Source organism: Lepidochelys kempii, chromosome 23 (assembly GCF_965140285.1).
Source record: "Lepidochelys kempii isolate rLepKem1 chromosome 23, rLepKem1.hap1, whole genome shotgun sequence".
Classification (NCBI taxonomy): Eukaryota; Metazoa; Chordata; order Testudines; family Cheloniidae; genus Lepidochelys; species Lepidochelys kempii.
In genome coordinates, this window is record NC_136402.1 from 14,326,806 (window position 1) to 14,352,603 (window position 25,798).

General features: G+C 51.2%; 1 protein-coding gene across 2 annotated transcripts in view; it reads right to left on the bottom strand.

The window, feature by feature from the left end:
* Nucleotides 1-4,540: 4,540 nt before the first annotated feature.
* Nucleotides 4,541-25,798, bottom strand: part of NTN5 (netrin 5) — a 32,340-nt gene continuing 11,082 nt past the window's right edge. The window contains exons 2-7 of one of the 2 annotated variants that reach the window (XM_073322024.1): nucleotides 11,599-12,566; nucleotides 11,052-11,240; nucleotides 10,798-10,947; nucleotides 9,242-9,295; nucleotides 7,894-7,974; nucleotides 4,541-5,279 (exon numbers count right to left, since the gene is read on the bottom strand). In XM_073322024.1, the coding sequence (XP_073178125.1) occupies nucleotides 4,951-5,279; nucleotides 7,894-7,974; nucleotides 9,242-9,295; nucleotides 10,798-10,947; nucleotides 11,052-11,240; nucleotides 11,599-12,535 (1,740 nt within the window). In that variant the 5' untranslated portion in view covers nucleotides 12,536-12,566 and the 3' untranslated portion in view covers nucleotides 4,541-4,950. Of the gene's footprint in view, nucleotides 5,280-7,893; nucleotides 7,975-9,211; nucleotides 9,296-10,797; nucleotides 10,948-11,051; nucleotides 11,241-11,598; nucleotides 12,567-25,798 lie in introns of both variants that reach the window. The other variant, XM_073322020.1, reaches the window with a different exon arrangement.

Here is a 25,798-nt window from a genome sequence, read left to right on the forward strand (position 1 = left end):
CCCTGTCGTCCTCCCAGCAAACAGAGGCTCGGGACACCATCCCTGCCCGTCCTGGCTAACAGCCATTGATGGACCTATCCCCCATGGATTTATCAAGTTCTTTTTTTAACCCTGTTATAGTCTTAGCCTTCACAACATCCTCTGGCAAGGAGTTCCCCAGGTTGACTGTGCGTTGGGTGAAGAAATACTTCCTTTTGTTTGGTTTAAACCTGCTGCCTATTCATTTCATTGGGTGACCCCTAGTTCTTGTATTATGAAAAGGAGTAAACAACACTTCCCGATTTACTTTCTCCGCACCAGTCATGGTTTTATATCAATGGAAATAATTTTCCCTGTGTCCGTGTGAAATTGACGTTTATTGACATTGACCCATAAAAACTCAAACCTTCCAAGCCTGCATAGGAGTATGGGAAGTTCTTTTAAATATCCATCTATCCATCCCCAGATACTCTATCTATCTATCTATCTATTTTCTCCACATCAGTCATGATTTTATAGCCATCTATTGTATCCCACCGTAGTCGTCTCTTTTCCAAGTTGAAAAGCCCCTGTTTTATTAATCTCTCCTCATACAGAAGCCGTTCCAGACCCCTAATAATTTTTGTTGCCCTTTTCGGAACCTTTTTCAATTCCAATGTATCTTTTTCGAGATGGGTGGGACCACACCTCCACCCAGTATTCAAGGTGTGGCCAATGACTCCAAGGTCTCTCTCCAACAGCTAAGTTAAAACACAAATTGTCAGCAGGTCAACCCCCCCCCGCCCCGCCCTAGGGAAATAGCCATAAATCAGCCCCTAACAGCTTCTTGAGCAGGTGTCGATTATTATCCAGGGAAATCTTCCTCCCTGGGCTCAGAGGCGTGCAGGGAAACTACCTTTCCCAATAAAAATGAAATCCTTCCAAGCAGGGGATTTGCCTGGGGCTACGCTAGAAAATTACCTCGCTCGGGGTGGGAAAAGTCCAGCCCCGAGCGGCACAGTTAAGCAAACCTCAGTGCCCCTATACTCAGCCAACGGGAATTATCCCTGCCCTTGGGGAGGTGGATGGGAGCAGCCCCTGCGTCGGGTGTGGACGAGCCCAGCAGGGGCACATGGAGGGGCTGGAAGGAACATTGGCAGATGCTCGGTGCTGTTCTTGTGTGAGCTACTAGCGGGGTTTGAATGGCCCCACGCACCCTGGCTCTGCACACCCTTGTCAGGGGACGTCAGGTGCTGCAGGCCGGGGCAGCCTTCATGCAGAATCCCCTCTATAGAGGGCACTGCCCAGCCCTGGGGTCTACTCTCGGCCGAAGGGTTCTGGGGCTGCACTGTGGGGTAGAGGGGGGATCCACACACCCAGCCCCTTGGCCTGTCCCCCTCCTGCCTCATAGTGAGCAATGACTTGAATGTACAGAATGGCCGCACTGGGTCACACCAATGGTCCATCTAGCCCAGTGTCCTGTCGTCTGACAGTGGCTGGGGCCAGGGGCTTCAGAGGGAATGAACAGAACAGGGCAATTAACGAGTGATCCATCCACTGTCATCCAGTCCCAGCTCCTGGCAGTCAGAGGCTTAGGGACACCCAGAGCATGGGGTTGCATCCCTGACCAGCTTGGCTAGGAGCCATTGATGGACCTGTCCTCCAGGAACTTATCTCGTTCTTTTTGGACCCCTGTTATACTTTTTGCCTTACAACATCTCCTGGCAAGGAGTTCCACAGATTGATGGGGCGTTGGGTGAAGAAATACTTCCTTCTGTTTGTTTTAAACTTGCTGCCTAGTAATTTCATTGAGTGACTACTAGTTCTCATGTTCCTCCACACCAGTCAGGATTTATTAGACCTCCATCGTATCCCCTCTTGGTCATCTATTTTCCAAGCTGAAAAGTCCCAGTTTTATTAATCTCTCCTCGTACAGCAGCTGTTCCAGCCCCCTGATCATTTTTGTTGCCCTTCTCTGCAGCTTTTCCAATTCCACTGTATCTTTTGGGAGCTGGGGTGACCAGATCTGGACGCAATATTCAAGATGTGGGTGCACCATGGATTTATGTAGTGGCATTAGGATATTTTCTGTCTTATTATCCATCCCTTTCCTAATGAGTCCCAACATTCTGTTTGCTTCTTTGACGGCCGCTGCACATTGAGTGAATGTTTTCAGAGAACTCTCCACAATGACGCCAAGATCTCTCTCTCTCGGGGTACCAGCTAATTCTGTATGAATAGTCGGGATTATGTTTTCCCAATGGGCGTTGCTTTGCATTTCTCAGCATTGCATTTCATCTGCCATTTTGTGGCCCAGTCGCCCAGTGTTGCGGGATCCCTTTGTAGCGCCTCAGTCTGCTTTGGACTTTCCTTGTGGTCCCGGCCAGGTTCACACCCCTTGTACCAGTGGCTGGCAGATAGGTTCCCACATGGAGGGGGGGGGGCGGGGCGGGGCGGGGCCATGGGTCTGGGACAACACAGATGCCCTGGAAAGACACCACCCAAAGGTTAAGGGGCTGGGGCACAGACCCCGAGCTGAGCTAGCAGGGGGCTGCAGGTTGGCAGTGAGGGGCACCAGTTCCAGTCCAGTCCCCTGATCCCCACTCACCTCCCCAAATTGGGGAGAGAACCCAGGAGTCCTGGCTCTCAGCCACCACCACCCCGCCCTAACCACTGGACCCCACTCCCCTCCCAGAGCTGGGGAGAGAACCCAGGAGTCCTTACTGGCCTCTGTCATGCTCCAGCCATTTGGTTCATCAGCGTCGGTGCCTCAGTTTCCCTTTCTGTGGAACCAGGCCCAACTCCCCTCCCCTGGATTAACCCCGTATCGCCTGCAGACTCGCCGCCTGTCACTAGCAAATAACCCAGCGCCGGAGCCTGCGGCTGCTGTGCGGGGAACGGCCACCAGGGGGAGAAGCGGCTCCAGAAATGGAAGGGGTGGGGGCAGGCTGTGCCTGGCAATGGGCCTCTCTTAGGGGGCTGGAGGGGGGCGGGCTGCCTCTGAGGCCCCTCGGGGGCGTTGTGCCCCATACAGAGGGTTTGTGCCAGGCTTCACCAGGGGCACCCCTTCCCCAGCCCCATGGTGCCCCCCAGCTACCCACAGAGCATCCCACTCAGCCCCCCTCCCCGATTCCTGCCTCCCCCATCTGGGGTCAGAGCCCTGCCCCCCTCCCCACCTGCCTGAGCCCCCAGCAGCTGCCCGCACCCCTCCCCCTCCCAGCGCTGTAAGGGGTTGGGGGGGATTAGCTGGGGGTGACTAACCCAACGTCCTTCCTACCTCCCTGCCTCTGGATTAGCCCCTGGGGCCCATCTACACTGGTATCCCACCCCCTGCCTGTCCCCTGGATCAGCCCCCTGGGGCCCATCTACCCCAGTATCCTGCCTCCTGCCTCCCCCTGTTTCAGCCCCCCCAGGCCAGCACCGGCTCTAGGCACCAGCAAAGGAAGCATGTACATCCAGGGGTGGCACAATTCCAGGGGCGGCAGTCCGGCCCTGCCCCAGGCCCATCTACCCCAGTATCCCACCTCCTGCCTCCCCCGTTTCAGCCCCCGGGCCCACATACCCCAGTATCCCACCTCCTGCCTGCCCCCCGGATCATGCCCCGGGTCCACCGACTATGGTATCCTAGTGCCCCTACCCCAGGATCAGCCCCTGGGGCCCATCTACCCTGGTACCCCACCGCCAATCGCATGGATAAAGATAGAGCAGTATATATGGGAAGATAGAGAGAGAGAGGCTGTATGGGGATAGATCGATAGATAGATAGATAGATGGGGTGGATGGGGATAGATATAGTTGGGGTGGATGGCAGGATGGATGTATGAGGGGGATGGATAGATGGAGGTTGGATGGATAGACAGGGTGAGGGGGATGGAGGGATGGGTAGATGGGAGGTGTGGGGGGATGGATGGAGAGACAGGGGTGAGGGAGATGGAGGAACAGACAGGTAGAGGGGTTGGAGGTGGGTGTTTGCACCAGACCCAGTGGGTCAGACAATCCCAGCCAGCTGGCCAGATGGGGCTGTGAGTGTCCATCTCTGGTGTTCAGATTGGGGGCGTGGGGGTTTTGGGTCCTGGGGGTCCCTCTGGAGCCAGGGTGCTCAGGGCTCTGGGGAGAGGGGGCTGGGGAATTGGACACGGGGCAGGGCCCCACAGAGTCAGAGGCTGAGCGGGGCTGGCAGGCAGAGTGAATGGGCAGGAAGGTGTGAAGTGGCAGGGGGTGGGGGGTGGATATGCACAGCCCCTCCCCCCCCCGCCCCCGCAGTAACAGGACCCTCTGGCACAGATGCCGATTTCACGCCCGCGCCCAACAATTGGTTCCGGTCAATGGCAACAAGGCTGGGTTCAAGCAGGACGTGTGTTCCCCCCCTACACCCTCCCAGTGCTGACAAGGGCAGCTGGGAACCAGCACATCAAAGGCCCCGCGCCCCATTCCCTGCCCCCTGAACCAGCCAGTCCTGGTCCGGGGGCTGGATGGGAGCCGGCGCCCCCTAGAGGGGAGAGGCCCTAGCCACCATTCCCTTCCCCCCGCATACGTTAACCAGGACCCCACTCCCCTCCCAATAAACAGACTCTCCTGAGAGTAAAATAATTTCTCATTTTATTCCATTTATCTTTTTTACAAGTGCAAGAGCAGAGCAGGCCATAGGTCAGGGGTCAAAGGTCATCTTTGGTCTTTCCTCTGTCTCCCCCCAACCTGATTGCAAAAATGTGGGGGGGGGGGAGTGGGAAGCTGGGTGGGGACGGGCCCTCCCTCAAGGCTGGATGAGGGGAGGTAGGATTGGGCCCTGCATGGGGGGGTAGGGTCTCAATATGGGGGAATCCAGGGGATTGAGGAGGGGATTGGGCCCAGTTTCAGGGGCCAATGGGGGATCTCAGCCCCTGGAGGAGCGGCGCCAGGCGTTACAGATCCTGCCCCGGGTCTTGGGGTGCCTGGCGCACCCCCTCCCCTGGCCTTAGTGTCCCTGGCATTTCCATCCCACCTCCTTGGGTTTCAGGGGCTCCGGCAGTTGCCCCGCCGGTTCTGCTGCTGGAAGCGACGGAGCTTGTGGGCCCAGACATCACGCCAGGGCAGCGCCAGGCTGTTCCTGTCCAGCACCAGGCGCGCCGGGTCGGGCGACTCTGCGTCGTTCCCGATCACCAGGTAGGCCTTGCCAATTTGGAGGCGCAGGCAGCCGCAGGCCAGGTCCTGCCGGGGCACCCAGAGCGGTTGCTCACCCCGGCGGATGGGCACCTGGCGCTGCCGATAGACTGCCAGCACCGAGGTCGTGAATTGCCACCACTCGCCCGACTCCACCATGGCCAGCAGCTGGGCATGCAGCACTGCAGGAGGAGGTCAGAGGTCAGGAAGGGGCAGGATACTCCCCAATCCCCAACATTAGCCAGTGATGCTAGTCCCCAATGATAGCCAGTAATGCTCATCAGCCAATGATATACAACGATGCTCAGTGTTAGCCAGTGATTCCAATCCCCACTGATATTCAACAATACCCATTAGAAGATGATAACAATACACAACAATACCCAATGATACTCAACGATGCTCAACATTAGTCAGTTATAGCAATACCCAACAACATGTAATGATACTCAACATTAGCCAACGATAGCAAACCTCACCATTACGCAACGATACTCAATGATAATTGACATTAGCCATAGATCGCAATACCCAACAATACACAGTAATACTCAACATTATCCAGTGATACGAAACCTCACCTTTCCCCATGGATACTCAATGATAATCGACATTAGCCAATGATACCAACACCCAGCAATACTCAATGTTATTCAACAATACTCAGCCATTGATACCAATTCCCAATAATACTCAACGATACTCAGCAATATTCACCATTAGCCAATGATACCAACACCCAACCATAATCAGTGATACTCAGCATTAGACCATACCAGTACTCAAGAATACCCAATGATACCGAACAGTAGATAATGATATCAATACCCAACAATACCCAATGATATTCAACAATAGACAAGGATACTAATACCCTACAATACCTAAAGATGCGCAATGATACTCAACCATAGACAATGATACCAATATCCTACAGTACTCAGTGTTACCCAACATTAGGCAATGATGCTGATACCAATATCCACCGATACCCAGTGATGCCCAACAGTGCCCACCAATATCCAATGAGACCCAATATGCAACATTATTCATTGATGTCAAACGTTCCCCAATGATACGAACACTCACCCATATCCAATGATACTTATCAACATCCAACATTACCAAATAATGCCAATGCCCATCAATACTCACTGATGCCCACCAATACTTAGTGATACCCATCAAAACTCAGTGACCCCAAATGGTGCCCAACAGTGTCTACCAACAACCAACGATACTCAACAATACCCAACGTTACTCATCGATGAACTGAAGTGCACTTCAGTACCCAGTGAAACTTACCCACCAATACTGCCTATCATGCCCAATGCTCACCAATATCGAGCAGTGCCCAGCAATGCCCACCGATACTGAAGATGCCTAGTGACACCAAAGAGTGCCTACCAATGTCCAGTGATACCCACCAATATCCAACTCTGCCAGCAATACCCACTGAAACCCAACTGTATCCAGTGATAACTAGCAATATCCACTGAAAACAACAATACCGAGTGATACCCAATAATAGCCATTGAACCCCAATATCCAGTGATACCCTACAATAGCCATTGAACACCAACAATACTCAGCAATATCCAGTGATACCCAGCAATACCCACTGAACCCCAACAATACCCAGTGATATCCCGTGATACCCGACAATACCCATTGAACCCCAACAATACCCAGTGATATCCAGCAATACTCACTGAAACCAACAATACCCAGTGATATCCATCGATACCCATTGAAACCCAACAAACCATGATAACCAGTGATACCCAACAATACTCATTGATACCCAAACAATATGCAGTGCTAGCCGGTGATATCTATTGATACCCAGTAACACCCAGTGATGTCCACAGATACCAACTGATGCTGATTAATACCCAGTGATATATGACATAAAACCCTCAAGTGGCCCCAGCTCCTACCCAGGGACAGCAATCAGACCCTGCCATGCTCAGAAATTGTAACCACCCCAGAGAAAGCCCCACTCTCCCAGGAATGGTGCCTGATCATGCCCAGGGACTTGGCCGCCCGGACTCGCCCAGGTATTTTGGCTCTGGCACTCAGGGAATGATAATTTGGCTCTGGCACTCAGGGAATCATACTGAGACAGCCAGCGAGGAAGGGTGGTGGAGGAAGGGGAATGGACACAGAGATGGTTGTGGGGGGGTGGACACACAGGTTGGGGGGTGGAAGCAGAGAGTGGGGCAGGCTGGTCTCTCACTGTCCTTTGTGCAGAGTGTGCGTCGCCCTTTAGCTGCTCACAGGAGCTGGGGCCAGGGGCAGTGGGCGGTCCATCCTGATAATCCCCTCCTAATCCCTGGGAGAAAAACCAAATAAACTCCTAATGCCCTTTGTGCCTTGAGCCCCGGCCTCCGGCTCAGGGTCAACCCCGCAGTGCGGGAGAATTTCATGCGGGCCAATTGCCACAGTGAGGGCGGTGAGCATGGACCAGATCCCGAACAGAGCATTGCTTGGGAATAAATCATATTCATCCTTCTCCGTACACATCTATCTAGCTATCTATCCCCATAGCACTTCTTTCTTTCTTTCTTTCTTTCTTTCTTTCTTTCTTTCTTTCTTTCTTTCTTTCTTTCTTTCTTTCTTTCTTTCTTTCTACTAATAATATAAAATTTCCCAGCTTCAGGATGGACATGTATGGGGAGAGAGAGACAGAGAGAGAGAGACAGATAGGTGGCTGCGGTAGATAGATGAATAGATAGAGGGAGTATATGGAGATGGCTAGATAGATAGATGATAATGATGTCAGGTCAATGATACCGTAATCCTTCTTGCAGTATTTTCGCAGGTTCATGTGGATGCGGCCGTGGGAGGGGTTGCAGTGAGTCTGGCATTCAGTGCCTGAGGGGAAAGCACAGATGGGGGAACATGGGTACAGTGGGGTTAGCCTGACCCTGGCTCCCCACTCCTTCCTGCTTCTCATGAACCGGGATCTGTCCCAAATCATGCCTTTGATTCCCACAACTGCGACTCCAGTCCTGGAGGCAGGACCTCCAGCTCCAGAGTTATGAAGTCACTTCCTGAATTATCATTCCTGCTTCCTTGGAGGTGGGATTTCCTGCAGTGCCAAAATTCCATGGTACAGTTGTTAGGCTATCACATCACTTCCTGAATTTACATGTGTCCCTCCCCCCTGGAGGCAGGACCTATAACACAGCTCCAGAGGCATGATGTCACTTCCCGAAATAACGTTTCCCCCTCCTCCCCAGAGGCAGAACTTCCTAGTACTGCACACTTCTGGAGCTATGATGTCACTTCCTGAACTAGCATGCCTCCCTCCTTGGAGGCAGGACTTCCTGGAATGCAAGGTAGAGGACATAATTCTGGGCTTATGATGTCACTTCCTGAATTTGTGTTCACCATCCACCTTTGAGAAGGATTCCCTGGAATGTCTTACCCTACAGCACAGCTCCAGGGCTACGATGTCACTTCCTCAATAAGCATTTCCCCCACTTTGGAGGCGGGACTGCCTGGATTGTCCTACACTGTGTCACAGTTCCAGGTCTATGAATTACATTTCCCACTTCCTGGCATGCTGTACATCATGGCGTACTAGCTATAACATCACTTCCCGCCTACAGCCCCTGGAACCTTGAAACTCCATTGGGGGAGGGTCTTCTTTATAGGTATCCCAACAAATGTGATCAGCCATATGCCCCCTCCTAATATTCCTCTCCTCTTCCCATTGTCCTCTTCCCCCCATTTCCTTCTTCTGACCTCTCCTGCCTGCCCCGCTTCCATCCCCATCTGCTAGGTGCCCCCCTTCCTCGGCACCCTCCCAACTTCCCCTCCACCAGAGCAGGCATATTGGGTTGGTTCATGCCATGAACCCGCCGGCTCTGCGACCCACACTGCATTGCAGCACAGCCTCCACCGTGTCTTACCAGCAAGATTTGAACCCTCCCCCCAAAGCCATGGCTCTCTGTTAGTCACGCTAAAGGTGCGGCTTTCCCTAGCTGGCAGCAGTAGTAGGCAGTCATCCTCCCTACAGAGCCTTGCACTGGGTGGAATGACACTGGTGGGGGTGACTGCTCCATCCTGAGGCTGGGAAATGGGAGTGGGGATTATGATGCCCAACCTTTGATCCCTCTCATCCTGCCCCAGGCACCTGTGTTCCACTCCAAGGGGTAGGCAGCCGTGGTGGTCATCACTTCTTGAATGCCTGGGAGAGAAGGATGGAGGGAAGAAGAGAGGGAGAAAGAGAGAGATGTGTGGATTTAATAAGCATGATCCTGCCACCCCCTCCCTGTCTCATGCGTGTAGAGAGCAAGGTTCGCTCATGGAACATGCAAGAGAGGCTGCCACTAAGTGTGTTCCAGGTGTGTTTCTTGACTGTTTGCCAGGACAGATTGAAGTCATGAGCTATGATATCACTTCCTGAATTAGTGTCTGCACTTCCTGGATGGATGGATGACTCACTTCTAGAGTTATGATGTCACTTCCTGAATGACACTCTCTCTCTCTCTCTCTCTCTCTCTCTCTCTCCCCCTTCCACCATCGGAGGTGGGACATCCTGGAGCGCTAGACTTCCCAAAGTGCCAAACGCCAGGCCACAGTGCCAGATCCATGGTGTCACTTCCAGAATTAACAATGCCCGCCGCCCAGGCTCAGTTTGGGGTGGGCCTTCCTGGAGTGCATAACACCACACGCCACACCCCTGGAGAGCTCTGAGGTCATTTCTTGACTGAGCTCCTCCCACACAGGCAGGACTTCCTGAAGTGCCCTGAACCAGAGCTCAGATCCAGAGATATGACCTCACTTCCTGAATTAGCATCTCTCTCCCGCCCCTGCCCCGCAAAACTCCCAGGAGGTGGGGCTTCCTGAGCAGGATCTGATGCGTGGATTAATTGGTGGGCAGGGCTTCTATGTTACAAATGGTTACCTTATTGAACAGAATATAGGACCCCACCTCCTTACGGTATTGAATAGAAAATAAAGGCTCTGCAGTTACCACATTCAATAGAATACACAGGCCCAGCCTGGCTACCGTACTGAGCAGTATATATGGGCCCAACCCAATTACCAAACTGAATGGAATATATGGGCCCAGACTGCTTACCGTCCAGCACACAATATACAGGACCTACCTGGTGGCCAAGCCTTGCCTAGTTACCATATTGAACAGAATATATGGGCGCTGATTAATTACCATATTGAACGAATATGCAGCCCCTCCTGGTTACTTTAGTGAACAGAATACAAGTCCCAATTTGTTTACTGCACCTAACTAGGGTGGCCAGATAGCAAGTGTGACAAACAGAGGCACTTTCTTTGTGTCTGTGTGTGTTTCAGTTGCCTATATGAGACAAAGCCCCTAATATTAGGACAGTCTGGTCACTCTGTACTGAAGAGAGTATAAAGGGACTGACTGGTTACCGTATTGAGCAGAATATATGGGCCCAGGCTGGTTACCCTGTTGAGCAGAATATATGGGCCCTTCCTGGTTACCATATTGAGCAGAATATATGGGCCCAGGCTGGTTACCCTGTTGAGCAGAATATATGGGCCCAGCCTGGTTACCGTATTGAGCAGAATATATGGGCCCTCCCTGGTTACCGTATTGAGCAGAATATATGGGCCCTTCCTGGTTACCGTATTGAGCAGCCTACATGAGCTCTGTCTGTGGGATTATACTCAGCCAGTAAACCTAAGGGGCCGACTTACGGAGGCAGGGGGCGTGGGCAGTGCGGCTCTGCTGAAAGCCCTGGGCGCAGCGGTTGCAGGTGAGCCCGGTGACACCCATCTTGCACTGGCACTGCCCTGTGGTCTGGTTGCACATGGTGCCGACTGCTCCGATGGGGTGACACTGGCAGGCTGGGAAGGAGACAGGCAGGGTTAATGTCTGTCCCAGCAGCAGGCCTCACAAGGGGTGGGGACATGCTGCAAGCTTCCCCACAGCAGTGCCCTGGGTGGCTCACCCTTGCAGGCCCTGCGGCTGGTGATGGGCCGGCCCAGGTCACGTTTGAAACCCGGCTGGCAGTAGTGACAGTGCCGCCCAGCCGTGTGGTGCCGGCAGTTCAGGCAGACGCCCCCGCTCTTGCGCCCCGAAAGCTTGTACAGCTCCATGTTGAAGCGGCACCGGTGCGCGTGGCGGTTGCATTCGCAGGCTGTGGAGACAGTGGGGCAGAGGTGGGGGAGTCGTCATTCCAGGGACACCCAGCAGGGGGCGCCTCAACCACCAGCCAACCCCGCCCATCCTTTGCTCGGTGCCCCTCAGTCCCGACCCGCAGCCTCCTCCGACACTGCTCTCCCAGCCCTGGGCGCCCCGCAAGCTCTGTCAGGGCCCCTCAGTCCTGAGCCACAGCCTCCTGCCAGCTCTCCCAGCCTGTGGGGTCTCTGGGCTCAGAGGGACCCTGCCCCGGCCTGAGCTACCCGCCATCCCCGCTAGGGGTCTCTGTGCTGAGAAGGACCCTTGAGCTGCCCAAGTGCCCAGCCCTTGGCAGCCGCGCACCCCCCGTCACTCACCCACGCACTCGTGAGCCTCGCTGGGCGTGGCCCGCTGCCAGGGCCGGTCGCAGTAGAAGGCCCTGCAAGTCTCGCACTCAGGGCCGGCCGTGTTGTGGCGGCAATGGCACTGGGGGGCGCCGCTGGGCCCAGTGGCCCCGCACCGGGCAGCGTGCCCATTGCACCGGCACCGGCCCCCAACCTGCAGCTCCGACACCCCGTAGGAGGCTTCCCGGCCCCGCAGCCCCAGCCCCCGGTGCCTGCGATCCAAGGCCACCCGCAGGTCAGTGGCCGTCACCCAGTCCTGGAGCACTGGGCTGTACTCGAAGGCCTGGGCCCAGGGGCGGCCGGCTAGGGGCATGAAGGCTACCAGCCCCCCCACCAGCGGCGTGGGGTCCGTCTGGGCGGCGGTGCAGATGGCCTCATGTTCCAAGGCCTTGCTGACGGCGGAGGCCGGGGGCAGCCCGTAGGCCTGGGGGCAGCGGGCGGAAAAGAACTGGAAAGGGGTCCAGGAGTGGCCGTGGTCTGTGGATTTGTAGAGGGCCAGGGAGTGGGGGCGGGGGGAGCAGAAGCGGAGGGCCACGTAGAGCAGCTCGAAGCGGCCCCCCAGGGCCAGGGTCAGGCTGGCGTTGGCCACTGGCCCCGACTGCCAGCAGGTGGCCTCGCCGCCCGCGTCGGTCAGGTGGGCGGCGGGGTGGGCGGTGGCAGGGTCGGCCCCGTCGCAGAGGCGGCACCGGCGGGACGAGGCATCGCCCGGGTGGCGGAAGACGCACAGGCGCTGTGGGGGGCGGCCGCAGGTGGCGGAGGCCTGGACAGGGCGCCCGGCGGCCAGGTCGGCCGGCTCCGGGAGGCAGTAGCGGGGCCGCCGGGCGGCATCGTAGCAGGGGTCGGAGGTCAGGCCCAGCAGGGCCAGCTGGAGCGAGAGCAGCACTCCCAGGCCCCGCCAGACGCCAGGCATGGCCAGGTGGTCAGTGCCGGGACGGCATCACCTGGAGAGACAAAGACAGGAGAGGGTGAGGGGCAGGGTGGGCAGAAGACGGCCTGCAGGAGCCAGCCCCAGGCCCACCCGCTTGCCAAAAAGCAGGTGCCTTCTCATTCCTTCCCCACTCTAGGGATAGCTGTGGTGGATCACAGAAACAGCTGTCACACAGCAGGACTCTGCCGCAGCCATATCCAGTGGCGGTGAGTTCCACAGGCTAACCGCTCAGCAGGCTGGATCTCCTTCGCTGTCGTGCCCCACGTGTTCTGCCCTGAAGCAGGTGGGGCCCAGGGGACCGTCTCTGACCCACTTGCTCCAACTAACACCTTCCCCACCCAGGGCAGACTGCTGCTTCTGGGACACCAAAGCCAGAGCTTATGCTCACCAAAGCCCTGGCTGGGATGCTTATGCACCAAAGCCCTGGCTGGGATGATTTAACTGGGAATTGGTCCTGCTTTGAGCAGGGGGTTGGACTAGATGACCTTCTGGGGTCCCTTCCAACCCTGATATTCTATGATTCTATGATTCTATGATTCTCAATGACCTAGTGGAGTAGCTCCATTTGCCAGCTCCAGTCAGCTGTAGTAGGCTGTTACCCTCGAGCTAAACCAGACACAAAAGGGCTACAGAACATACGTAGCCAGTGTGTTACATACACCACCATGCGGCCTCCCATAGAACCCAGGAGTCCTGACTCCCAGCCCCTCCCCATAACCACTAGACTCCACTCCCCTCCCAGAGCCAGGGATAAAACCCAGGAGTCCCGGCTCCCAGCCCCCAGTTCTAACCATTAGCCCCCACTCCTCTCCCAGAGCTGGGCTTGGACTGGTGCTCAGAGAATTATCTTTGTAGCTTCCTGCTTGGGGTGTTACATGCAGGGTCTAAATGATCAGCAGATTTTGGGTGAGCAGGGCAGGAATGAATTTCTCCCCCAGCTCAGCTAGGCTAGGAATTCTGTGGGTTGGGGGGGAAAGGGTCATACAGCTGGGCTCACTGCAGCGGCAGGCCGGCAGGGGTCTGGGGAGCGCGGCCAGTCCATCCCCACCTGCGCTCAACCAGACCCGTGGTGACTGAGCCCTCCCCAACGAGGGTTTGTCCAACCTGGTCCTACAATCATAATAGGGCCCCATGCCCAATGCCGGTGCCCTGCTCCGGCCCCTGTGAGCCCCCTCTTAATATCCACCCTAGATCTCCCTTGCCGGGAACAGATCGCAGCCCGTCTCTGTCCCACATGGAGCCCAGCTGATCCCTGACCTCTTTACGCCCCCCTTGAGCTGGGATACATCCCCCTTCCCCCCTCAGCAGGGATAATCCTGCGCACCCATCTCAGCTGTTCCTCCCCTGACTGGTCCTTTCGCCCGCCTGGGGAAGCCGGAATTTGGGGCTGTCTCACCTGAACCAGCCTCTGCCACTGTGGGACACACCCGTTTTCGGCCCCTGGCCCAGGAGGTCGCTTTGATCTCACGCCAATCTCCAGGCGTCCCGGAGGGGTAAGGGACCGGGTGGAACTGACCGGCCACTGGTCCCCCTAGGATCTAGGCATCTGCATGCCCCAGGCTTGCTCCAACCTGCCCTGGTCCTGGCTGCGGCCAGTCTGGAAAAGGTTAACAGGGCCCCACCCCGGCAGCCCCAGCTCGGTGCTAATCCGGGTGCGTGACTGCTGTGAGAAGAGGCCCTTTAAATCCAGACTCTCACGGTTATTAAGGGCTCATCGGCTTGTTTCTGTCCTGATTCCCGCTCCCCCTCCAACCCACCCAAGCCCCCTTCCCTCTTCCCTGGGGGTGCTGATGGGGAAGGGGTGGATCTGAGAGAGGGTCCGCTGGCAGCTGGAGTCAATCCAGGATTAAGGAGGCCTCTGGGTTGAGATAGGAGGGGTAAAGGACACCCACCCAGCCAGCCACCGCACGGAGAGCCCCAAATGATCCCCAGTGGGAACAGCTGGCTCAGGAGACCAGGGATGGGACACAGGGCCTTTCCCCTCTAGGGGGTGCCGGCTGCTATCTGGCCCCAGGGCAGGGCACCAGCTGGCTCAGGGGTGGGGAATGGGGCACGGGGCCTTTCACTTCACACAGAGAACTGGTTCTGATGCAGCCACAATTTTGCAGGGATAAAATAGTGAGGACCCCTGGGTTCTGTTTCCCACTTGGATCCTCTGTGTCCACGTGTAAAACTCTGGTGGGGCCCCGATCTCGGCGACTCTGTGTCTGGGCAGCACCCGGCACAACGGGGCCCCGATCTCAGTGCCTCTGTGTCTGTGCCCGGCACGACGGGGCCCCAATCTCAGTGACTCTGTGTCTGTGCCCGGCACGACGGGGCCCCGATCTCAGTGACTCTGTATCTGTGCCCGGCACGACGGGGCCCCAATCTCAGTGACTCTGTCTGGGCAGTGCCCAGTGCGATGGGGCCCCGATCTCAGTGACTCTGTGTCTGGGCAGCGCCCGGTGCGATGGGGCCCCGATCTCAGTGACTCTGTGTCTGGGCAGCGCCCGGTGCGATGGGGCCCCAATCTCAGTGACTCTGTGTCTGGGCAGGTCTCGGCACGACGGGTGCCTGATTGTGACCAGAAGGAAATTCTCTTATTCTGCATTAGCCCGGCCAGACACCTGTCTCTGCCTCCCTGTGTCTCTTGGACACTGATCGATGACTCAGGGGTGCTAAGTCTGGGATTAGGTCGTCGCAAATTCTTGATTTTCGCTGCGTTCCTGCGCGCCATGTTAAGTAAACACCTTCGCCCCCATCTGGGCCCCCCACCCCCCAACTCAGCTCCCGCCCCTCCAGGGCAAGAAAATATACAAACTGCCAGGAACCACTCCCAATCGAGAGCGCTCTTCTCTGAGCTGCGAGCTTCCCCACAGCACTGCCCCAGCCAGGGACTCCAGTGCTGTGAGCTTCCCCGCAGCAGTGCCCTGCACATCCTCCTGCCCGATCCTCTCTCTATCTCAAGATCTTGCGGCTGCCAGCATCCTCCAGCGCTGGGCCCAGCTCCCCACGCCCCCCAGCACAGCCCCTCTCATGTCTGGCAGGCTCTTCTGTTTGATTCATGGCAGCTGGGATTTTACACTCGGGCCCATCCCACTGCTTCTTCCAGCTATTTATCACCCCGGGGGAGTGTGGGAATGGGAGCCAATGGTTAGAGCGAGGATGTGGGGGTGGGGAGTCAGGATGCCTGGGTTCTCTCCCTTTGCACTGGGAGGGCAGTGGGAGCTATTGAGAAGCCCCCCAGGTGGGGCAGACGTGCTGGGAGCCATAAGTCTGTGCCCAGCTCTGATTTCCCTGATTGCTAATTGCTGAGGCCAGCTCTAATTGTTAACATTCCTGCAGGGCTGGGAGGTCCCTGTCTTCGCTCTCCTGGGGCCCATCCCACCCCGAGCACCAGACCCCAGCCCCTCTGGGTTGGGGGTTACTGGCCCTGGATCAGAGGCCTCAGCCAGGCCAGGTCCAGGAGCACCTGGGTTGCCAGGGAGTGGATACTGTCATTGGGTAGGACCTACAATAATAATGGGACATGGCGCAGGAGCATGGGAGGGCAGAGGGGGAAGGATGGGACCCTTTCTAAGCACCCTATCTCCCCTGGCCCACTGAAACTCGCTCTCAGCCTCCCCCTGAACCTTCCCCCTAAACTCACCCTCATGTCCCTGAACCTTCCTCCTAAAATCCCAGTGACCACTCTGAACGCAAACATCACCCAATCGTTTCTCAGTTTGGGACATGCTGGCTGCACACTGATAACGATTATTATGAGCTGCCCAGACACAGTCACTGAGATCGGGGCCCCGTCGGGCCGGGCGCTGCCCAGACACAGAGTCAGCGAGATCGGGGCCCCGTCGGGCCGGGCGCTGCCCAGACACAGAGTCAGCGAGATCGGGGCCCCGTCGGGCCGGGCGCTGCCCAGACACAGAGTCAGCGAGATCGGGGCCCCGTCGGGCTGGGCGCTGCCCAGACACAGAGTCACCGAGATCGGGGCCCCGTCGGGCCGGGCGCTGCCCAGACACAGAGTCAGCGAGATCGGGGCCCCGTCGGGCCGGGCGCTGCCCAGACACAGAGTCACCGAGATTGGGGCCCCGTCGGGCTGGGTGCTTCCCAGACACAAAGTCGCCGAGATCGGGGCTGAGTTCCGCCAGACGCTGCCCAGACAGAGTTGCTAAGATCAGCGCTTGTCGTGCCGGGTGCTGCCTAGACACCGTCATTCGAGTGGACCTAGGCATCGGATGGGCTGTGACAGGTGGCCAATAGAGGCACCCAGCGGGTGAGGGATGAGCTAAGCAAAGGGTTTAACAGGTCTCTCAGCTCCCTCTTGGTGGGAGCGGTCCTGGAACTTTTGCAGTTTTTCGCCTGTATTTGATTTCAGGTTCAAAGAAAGAAAGAAAGAAAGAAAGAAAGAAAGAAAGAAAGAAAGAAAGAAAGAAAGAAAGATTTGGATGTAGGAAAGTGTGAGTGAAAGAATAAACGCAAGAATGAAGGAAAGAAATAAAGGACAGAACCAATGGATGAAGGAAAGAAACTGCACCCAAAAGTGTGGCAGACGACTGAAGGAAAGAATGAATGAAGGAAAAAGAGTGAGGGAAACATATAGGAAAGAATGAATGGACGAACAGAAGAAGCAAAGAAAAGAAGGAAGGAAGGAAAGAATTAAAGAGAGAGTGAACAAATGGGAACTGACGGGAGAAGGAAGAATGAAGGAGACACAAAGAAGGGAAGGATGGATGGATGGATGGATGGATGGATGGATGGATGAGGAAAGAGCTGAGGAATGAATGACAAAAGACATAAAGCCAAAAGAATCAAAGAAAGATGGAAGGAAATGAAGAAAAGAGGGAAGAATAAAGCGACGGAAGGAGGGAAAGACGAGGAGGCCAGTGGAGAAGAGCAGGAGGCCACCAGCAGCGAGCAGCTTATACTGGGCTGGGGGAGATCGGGGTGTGGGGGAAGCTGTCGGCATTAGTTTTTTGGGGAGCTGTTGGGGGTGGGGGTGGAGGGTGGATCTGGGGCCCAGCATTAGCCCTGGTTGGGAAATCGCTGCATTCAACAAGCGGGTCAGGATGGAAAGTCATTCATTAGTCCTGGGGGCTAAAGGGCTGTGGTTAATAATGGCTATCTAATCATTAATGATTATTAAAAATGAATTGATTATTAGCATCAGTTGTTAATGGCTAAAAGCATGAGTGCTATTACTAGCCAACATATATTTATTAATAATTATGCATCAGTGTTGATAACACATGGCCATCCATAATGAGATATATACTAACATGGTTAGTTAATACTTAATAATTATGTATAATTGGCAATTAATATTTAGTGACAAGTAGTAATTGCTAACAAATAAAAAATGAATAATCACCAATAACTAGCAATCAATAATAATTACTAACACATAATTAGCAATAGACAATTGCCAAATATTTAATTAGTGGCAATTAATACTTTCTAATAAATAATTAGAACTAACTGCTAACAAAAAATTAAACAATCAGTAATAATTACTGGTAATAATTCATAATTGCTAATGAATGTGACAATACTTGCTAACAAATAATTAGCAATAATTAATAATTACTTACAGTTAACTAGCAATAGACAATTGCTAATAGTTAATGACAATACTTACCAATAAATAATGACAACTAACGTCTAATAATTAGCAATCAATTACTAGCAATTATCTATCATGACTAATGAATATTTCATGACAATTACTACTTGATAACAAATACTTTGCAATTAATAACAGTTAATAAATATTGATGTTTAATAAACAATCAATTATTGTTATTAATAAAGAACCTAACACAGTTACTGGGAATTAATTACATAATAATACTTACTTATTATAAGTTACATGTAGTTATATTATATTATATTATATTATATATATAATATATTATATTACTATTACTAAATATTAACAAATAATGAGTCGCACGTGGTAAATGGTGATGCTATAAATGAGCTATAAGTAGCCAATATTTGATTAATAACGAATAGTAACAAATAATTGAAGACAATTACTGATTGTCTACAATTAACTATAATAATATTAATTAATAAACTGAATGGCAGCAACTACATAATCAAATGTCAATGAGCAAATATCAGTAAAGTGGTGCTATTAGCCATTGTTAATACATATGCACTAATTAGTATGAAGGACAAAACAAAAAATAATGGAAATTAATATTAACACCATAAAACGGACGTTATTAACAATGTCACATTCAGTAGTCATTATTAAATGTGACACCTATTACTGACAGTAATGTACGTACAAGTGACAGTAATTATTAATTGCTATTAAAACCTGGTGTTGCTTTTAGTAACCACTAACTTCTGTTAGTAATATTTAAAAGCAATTCATATTATTAATAATTGTGTATAACCAATGTCAAAATCATTATTAAAAGCTACCTTACTAATATTCAAACTCTATTACTGACAGTAATAATTGGTGTGTAATGAGTAGCCATTATTTATTATTAGAACCTATCATTGCTCTTTACTGTGAATACTGAAAAGATATTCATGAGGCCAGCAATTGTTCATGTGTGACAGCCGTTATTAATCCTTATCAGAACCTATCCTTGCCTTCTATTAATTACTACTATTGAAAATCTATTCAGATTTGTAATCATGTGTGTAATTATTAAGTATTATTCAAATTGATCCCTGATCTTTATTACTAACTAATCTGTGCATTCTATTCCTATTTGCAATCATTTGTGTAGAGCAATAATTGTGACTCATTATTAAAACCTAGCGTTGCAGTTTGTTAATAACTAATATCTGAAATCTATTAGGATCTGTAATCATGTCTGCGATTATTTTTATTAGGCAGTTAGCCCTGATCTTTACTCATAACTAACTTTTAAACGCTATTCATCTTAGCAATCCTTTGTGCAAAGAAGCCATTATGGATCGCTAGGAAAATCTAGCCTTGCTCTTCATTAGTTACAAATCTTTAAAAGCTGTTCCTGCGTGCCTAATAACCCCTTCACAATAATGTTACAGATTGCAACGTGGTGCTGAGGGACTGTGGGGGAGAGAGAGACACAGGGGGGAAGTGGGTGACACTGAATCATCTGGGTTATACAGATGGTTGGGGGATCTGATGAAGCAGTGGTTCTCAACCAGGGATACATGTATCCCTGGGGGCATGCAGAGGTCTTCCAGGGGGTACATCAACATCAACTCATCCAGATATTTGCCTAGTTTTGCAACAGGTGACAGAAAAAGCACCAGCAAAGTGAGTACAAACTAACATTTCATACAATGACTTGTTTATACTGCTCTATAAACTATCCACTGAAACACTTTTGTCTGAATCTCTGAATCCAGCGTGCCGGAATGGGGCCAGGGAACATTGAGGGCTCCAGATCAGGAACTCCCACGGTTTTTGCTCTTCTGTTCAGCGGTGGCATTTTCTCCAACCCCCGGCTCCCCATTTCAATCCGCACCCCCATGTTCGCCGACTGGCCAATAAATGACCAGCAGCGTGTTGTCTGCACTAATGAACCGCGCAGGGGAGCTGCCCTCATTAGATTAGCTGCTCAATAAATCTTTCCAGTCCGCACCGTCCTTCCCGAGAGGTGGAAGAAAAGGACGGGCCCAGAGACACTGGTGAGGTTGTGGTATCTCACAACTCCGGAAGGATGCAAATCAGCACACACGCACAGATGCAAAAAACAAGTCACAGACACACCCACCCACCAAAAAATACACACAAGCAAAAAGAACCATACAGCCCCCTGCAAACCTACACATGACAACCCTCCCTAAGCAACTAGACAGCAAAAAACAACACCCCCCCCCCAAAAAAAAAGTACACACAAAACACACCACACATACTGCACACACAAACCTACACAGGACAAACACCCCTCACAAAAAAAGCAAACAGACAGCTAGAACCAACACCTCCCCTCCCAAAAAAAACCCCTACATCCAAGCAAAAACACACTCACACACGAATCTACACACAACAACCACCCAGCACACCAACAACAACACCCAAGCAAAAACAAAACAACCCCCCCTCCCCCGAAAGAAAACTTTTTTGGAGGGCTCTTTCTTTTAAACAAAGAGGAAACCCACCCACCTGAGCCAAACACCTGAAGCACCTGCCTATCCTGAAACTTCCCCCCCACCCCCGGACACCACGTGGCTCAGAGCCAGCGCTGGCCAAGCGAGGGCAGAAATGCTGCGCCGCGGCCCTGTGAGATGCTTGTGCCAGGTGCCCAGGGACCCAGGCTTCCCCGATCTCGGCCACGCCTTGTGGACCCTGCGCTAACACAGCTAAGTAACCGACGGATATTACCACAGCTCGTGATCAGATTCCGCCCCTCCCAGGGTGCAGACAAAGAGGTAAGCCTAGGAGGAAACAGACAGACACATACAGCAAAATCTGGACTCCCCTTGAGATCAGCTGCTCAGCGTCCTGTCTCTGTGGCTAACGTCTCTGATCTGCACGCTCCTCGCCAGCACTGTCAGCTCTACAGCCGGGAGGCAGGTGGGGACGAGGGGCCCGACCCTGTGACCCGCTAGATCAGCAGCCAGCTACTTCTGGGCGAGATTCCCAGCCAGCGTCAATCAGCCATAGCTCCACTGGACTCAATGGGACCCGATCCCCAGCCAGTCTACGCCAGGATGAGTCAAAAGGGAACCCTAGGAATAGGCAGCGCGAGTCAGAACTGAGTCTGGATCACAAACGAGGCCTGTCTAGCCCAGTGTCCCATCCCTGACCATGGCCAGAGCTGATGGTTCTTATCAGTGACACTCAGACCTCAGGGATTCAGGAGCTGAATCAGTGATCAGCATTACCTGAAAGAGCCATAGCAGTGTGAACTCATTGTTTCATTTACTACAGTACTATTCATATTTAAACAGTCTGATGAGGAAATATGTAAGTTTATACAACGAGAGCTATAATTCTCGCTGCAAATGAGTTAATAACTTAGTGCAAGTTGGTAACTTCACTGGTTAAGAACACAGTAAAAGCATCCAGATGGGTAAATAACTTAGATTAGTTAAAAATGAAATCAGACAGTGTTTTAATACGATGTGCTGCAGAGAGCCACAGGAGACATGTTAAAGAGCCACTGGCAGCTCGCGAGCTGCAGGTTGAGCCCGTCACTGCTTCAGATGAAGGCCGAGAAACACGCACATCTGATCAGGCCCAGGGCAGAGGCCCACTCCCACGAACTCCCATGCTGAGCTCTGAGTTAGTCCCATCAGGATCCGCGGCCACGTAGCCATCAGAGTGATTAATAAACCAAGGCATATTATTTCCCTGAAATCAGAAACCTTCTCGGGCTGTAGGCCAGAAAAACCTGTAGCCTAGAAAAACCCACAGAGGGAAACTGACCAGAACAAAGGGGGTGTATGTGTGTGTGTGTGAAATTGACAAGATGCCCAGGTGAAACCGACTCAATTATTTTCACTGTCCAGAGAGGTAGGGGCCAAACAGAGAGCGTCAAAGATGCAGAGGGAGGGGAGATCTGACTCTTCTCACTCAAACACCAGCATAGACTAGAAACAACCATGTCAAAACACGCGTGAGGGGAGTTTAAAATCAAAGTTGGGATTCAAGTTTTCCAAAGTCACCTAAACACCTTTGAAAATTGGTCCCTCTGACTTTTGGTGGGATTGAAGGCTCCAAATGAACTGAAGTGCTTTTGAAAATATTGCCCTGCTATCTTTCTAAAAAATCCACTGGGACTCAACCAGAACTGCACCACCTGATGAAGGTGTCACCGGATCAACCAACGTCGCTTCCTTGGATTCCCACTCGCTGAGAACCAGGCCCTGGTGAAGTTTCTTTTACAACCTGAAAAGACCTCTTTCAGTTTATTTAAACTTTTCTTCATTCAGTTAGGATTTCCCCCCTCATCTTTCATTCATCTTGTCTTCTTCTCTCTTAAAACCCTCCTCCTTAAAAAAATAAAAGTAACCCCTCCCCCCAAAAACCTCCTCTCTTTCCCTCTGATTCCTCCCTAATGATTGGAACTTTCCAAATTCGATTTTCCACTCCTCCCGTAACCTTCACCTCCCCCCATCATCACACCAGATTTTCCTTCTGTTTCACCATCTGCCATCACTGAAGGCTGTTAAGAAGAACCTCCTGTAGGCAGTGAGATATTTTTCAAATAACATGACACTGCCTTGTATATAGAATTCAAGCGAAAGAAAACTGGGATGGCCTTCTGTTAAAAACTATCCCAAAATATCAGAGTCTGAATAACATTCAGGGATTCAGAACGGGAAGGCGAGGTTTTTATTTGTAGGGGGTTTCAAAAAGACCTAAATCCCCAAACCCGTGCTTCTAAAAAACCAACCAACCAAACAGGTGCTTTGAAATACTGTGCCCAAATTTGTGATCAGTTTTTAGGGTCAGGGATTCACTCAGCAAAGATTCTTCTCTCTGAATTTTCTTGGGACTTGCTGTCCCATTTCAGAATTTAAAGTTAAATGTATGTTTTTTTCTAGTCTGCAGGACCAGCCCCTCAGCTGTGGTGAATGAGGGCAAATCAGTGAACTCCTTCTAAAACATCAGCGGTAAGGCATCAACCCAGACTGCACAAACTGCAAGAGAATTTTTGAAATTTGCCATCGTTTGTTTAGCAACAGGCATCTTGGATTTTACAAAAACACCTGCCACTCAATCACGGCATTAGTTTTGACCTTTTTTTGCACCTGTTTTCATGGCAAGTCTCACTTACAATGACAGGAATTGTGTGAGGCGGAGGAATAAAATATATTTTTGCTACAACGCAAGCACAAGTCAGCTCCAGGGTAAAAGATGAGCTTCAATAGTGCCCTCAAAGTGCAGATTCAAGCTCTTTGCTATGTAGGAAAAATATAACGCCCCCTCCTCCAACCGTCAGTGCTTCCCCATGACGAAAGGATGGATTTCCTGAGGAGCGCCACTTCCATCTCTTCATTTGTTTACATGATAGAATTAAATTAAAGAATGGATCCTTTAAGAAATGAAACACACGCGTGAGTCTTCACTTTTGTTACTGGAACAACACAAACTTGCTGTTAGAAAGGGTCAAAAATATTTTCCACCAGATCTGTTTTCTATTGGAAATTCCAATGTTGTGGAAATCAAAATTATTGTGGGGGGATGTGTCAATTTCAAGGAAATTTTAGACAGGGAGATGCCCAAGTGAATTGTTTCAACTTTCTCATTATGCTCTGACAAAGTTGAAACGTTCTGAGTTTATTATTTTGGTGCATTTTGTTTTAGCTTTTATATTATATTATTATTATGTTTATATAATACTGTATTATTCATAGAATCATACAATCATAGGACTGGAGGGGACCTCGAGAGGTCATCTAGTCCAGTCCTTTGCACTCATGGCAGGACTAAATATTAACTAGACCATCCCTGAGAGGTGTTTGTCCAACCTGCTCTCATCTTCAGTGATGGAGATTCCACAACTTCCCTGGGCAATTTATTCCAGTGTTTAACCACCCTGACAGGAAATTTTCCCTAATGTCCAACCTAAATCACCCTTGCTGCAATTTAAGCCCATTGCTTCTGGTCCTGTCCTCAGAGGTTAACGAGAACAATTTCTCTCCCTCTCCCTTTCATGTACTTGCACGCTGTGATCATGTCCCCTCTCAGTCTTCTCTTTATTTTAATATTATATTTTATATATTTAATGTAACATATTTAACATATAATATTAAATATAATCTATAGAACATATATAAGATATATTATATATAAATTTAAGCTCTAATGTATAGTATATACATATTTAAGATCTGATTATATATAAAAATAAATATAGTAAAACTCTAAAATTATAGCTATTTTAAGCTCTAAAATGTTATATATATATAAGATCTAAAGTAATATATAGAATATGTATATATTTAAGATGTAATCTCCAGAATATATATTTAAGACTGAATATAAATACTAAAGTCCAAACAAAATGAATCAAAACAATCCAGTCAATATGGAATGTTTTAACCTTATCAAAAATCAAAAGTTTCAATATTTTCAAAACAAATCATTTGGCTGGGCCTGGAATTGACATTTTTCAGAATTTGTGTTTTGTGGGAAATTTCAGCTTTTGGTTCGGACTCTGAACAGGCTCCCCCGCCCTCCCCCAGATGTCAGAATTTCCGACATAACAGAAAGTCCTGTTCCCCACCAGCCCTGGCAATCAGACTGCCATGCAACGGAGTGAAGAATGATTGTTGCAGCTAAAGTCGTTTAAAAAGAATCGGATCTTCAGCTGTGTCGATCAAACGGCTCCGAACAGCAGAGGCCAAAGAAGAGGGTTATCGCAGGTGCGACCAGCAGCTAGACACTCAATCTCCACTTCTGAAAATCGCCCCCATAAATCATGTTCATTGAGCCACAAAATGGGATGATGCCTTTTTTTAAGTTTGCCATCTTTTGGTTTTTTTTAAAGCAACAGGCCTCTTGTATTTCACAGAGACAAAATCCCCTCCCACCCCCTCTGCTGTACCTGCCGGTGTTACAATTAACACACGAGAACCACAACAGATGGCTGAGTTAAATCTATTTCTCCTCTCGGTGACCAAGACCGGGCCAAATCATCAGCCGTGTCTAAATCGACGTAGATCCGCTAACTTTCACGAGGGAAAAAAAAGCTAAAGAATTGTCAGCTAAAGAATTGGCCCATTTCCCCCATTCCAGATAAACTTTCTCCAGGCATGAAATGATATGTTTCCACCAGCCGAGGACCTTTGCAACTGGTTTCCTTTGGGCCCAATTCTGTTCTCATTTACACTGCCAGAAATCCCGGAGTTAGTGAGAGCAGACTCCTAACCACTCAACCCGCCTCTACTTCGATCCTGGGCCTAGAAGGAATCGGCAAGTGCATTGCTAACGAATGGCCTGGTGCCTAGAAAGAAAGATGAGTCCAGAGGAAGGAGCAAATTTCACATCAGCTCCCCTGGTGCCTTTCCATTTCACGCATCAACACCGAAATATTCCCCCTCGCCCCGAGCCAGATGTTCTGAGGCACCCCTGTAGGGCAGAGTGACGGGGAACATAAATCATTTTAAAAACAGTCCCCCAATGCCCTCCGACCAAAAAAACTTCATAGACTCCAAGGGACCACTGTGATGAGCTCTGACCTCCTGGATAACGCAGGGCCGAGAACATCCCCTAGAGAGGAGCATTTAGAAAAACATCCCGTCTTGACTGAAAAATTGTCGGTGACGGAGAATCCACCACGACCCAGGGGGAACTGTTCCAAT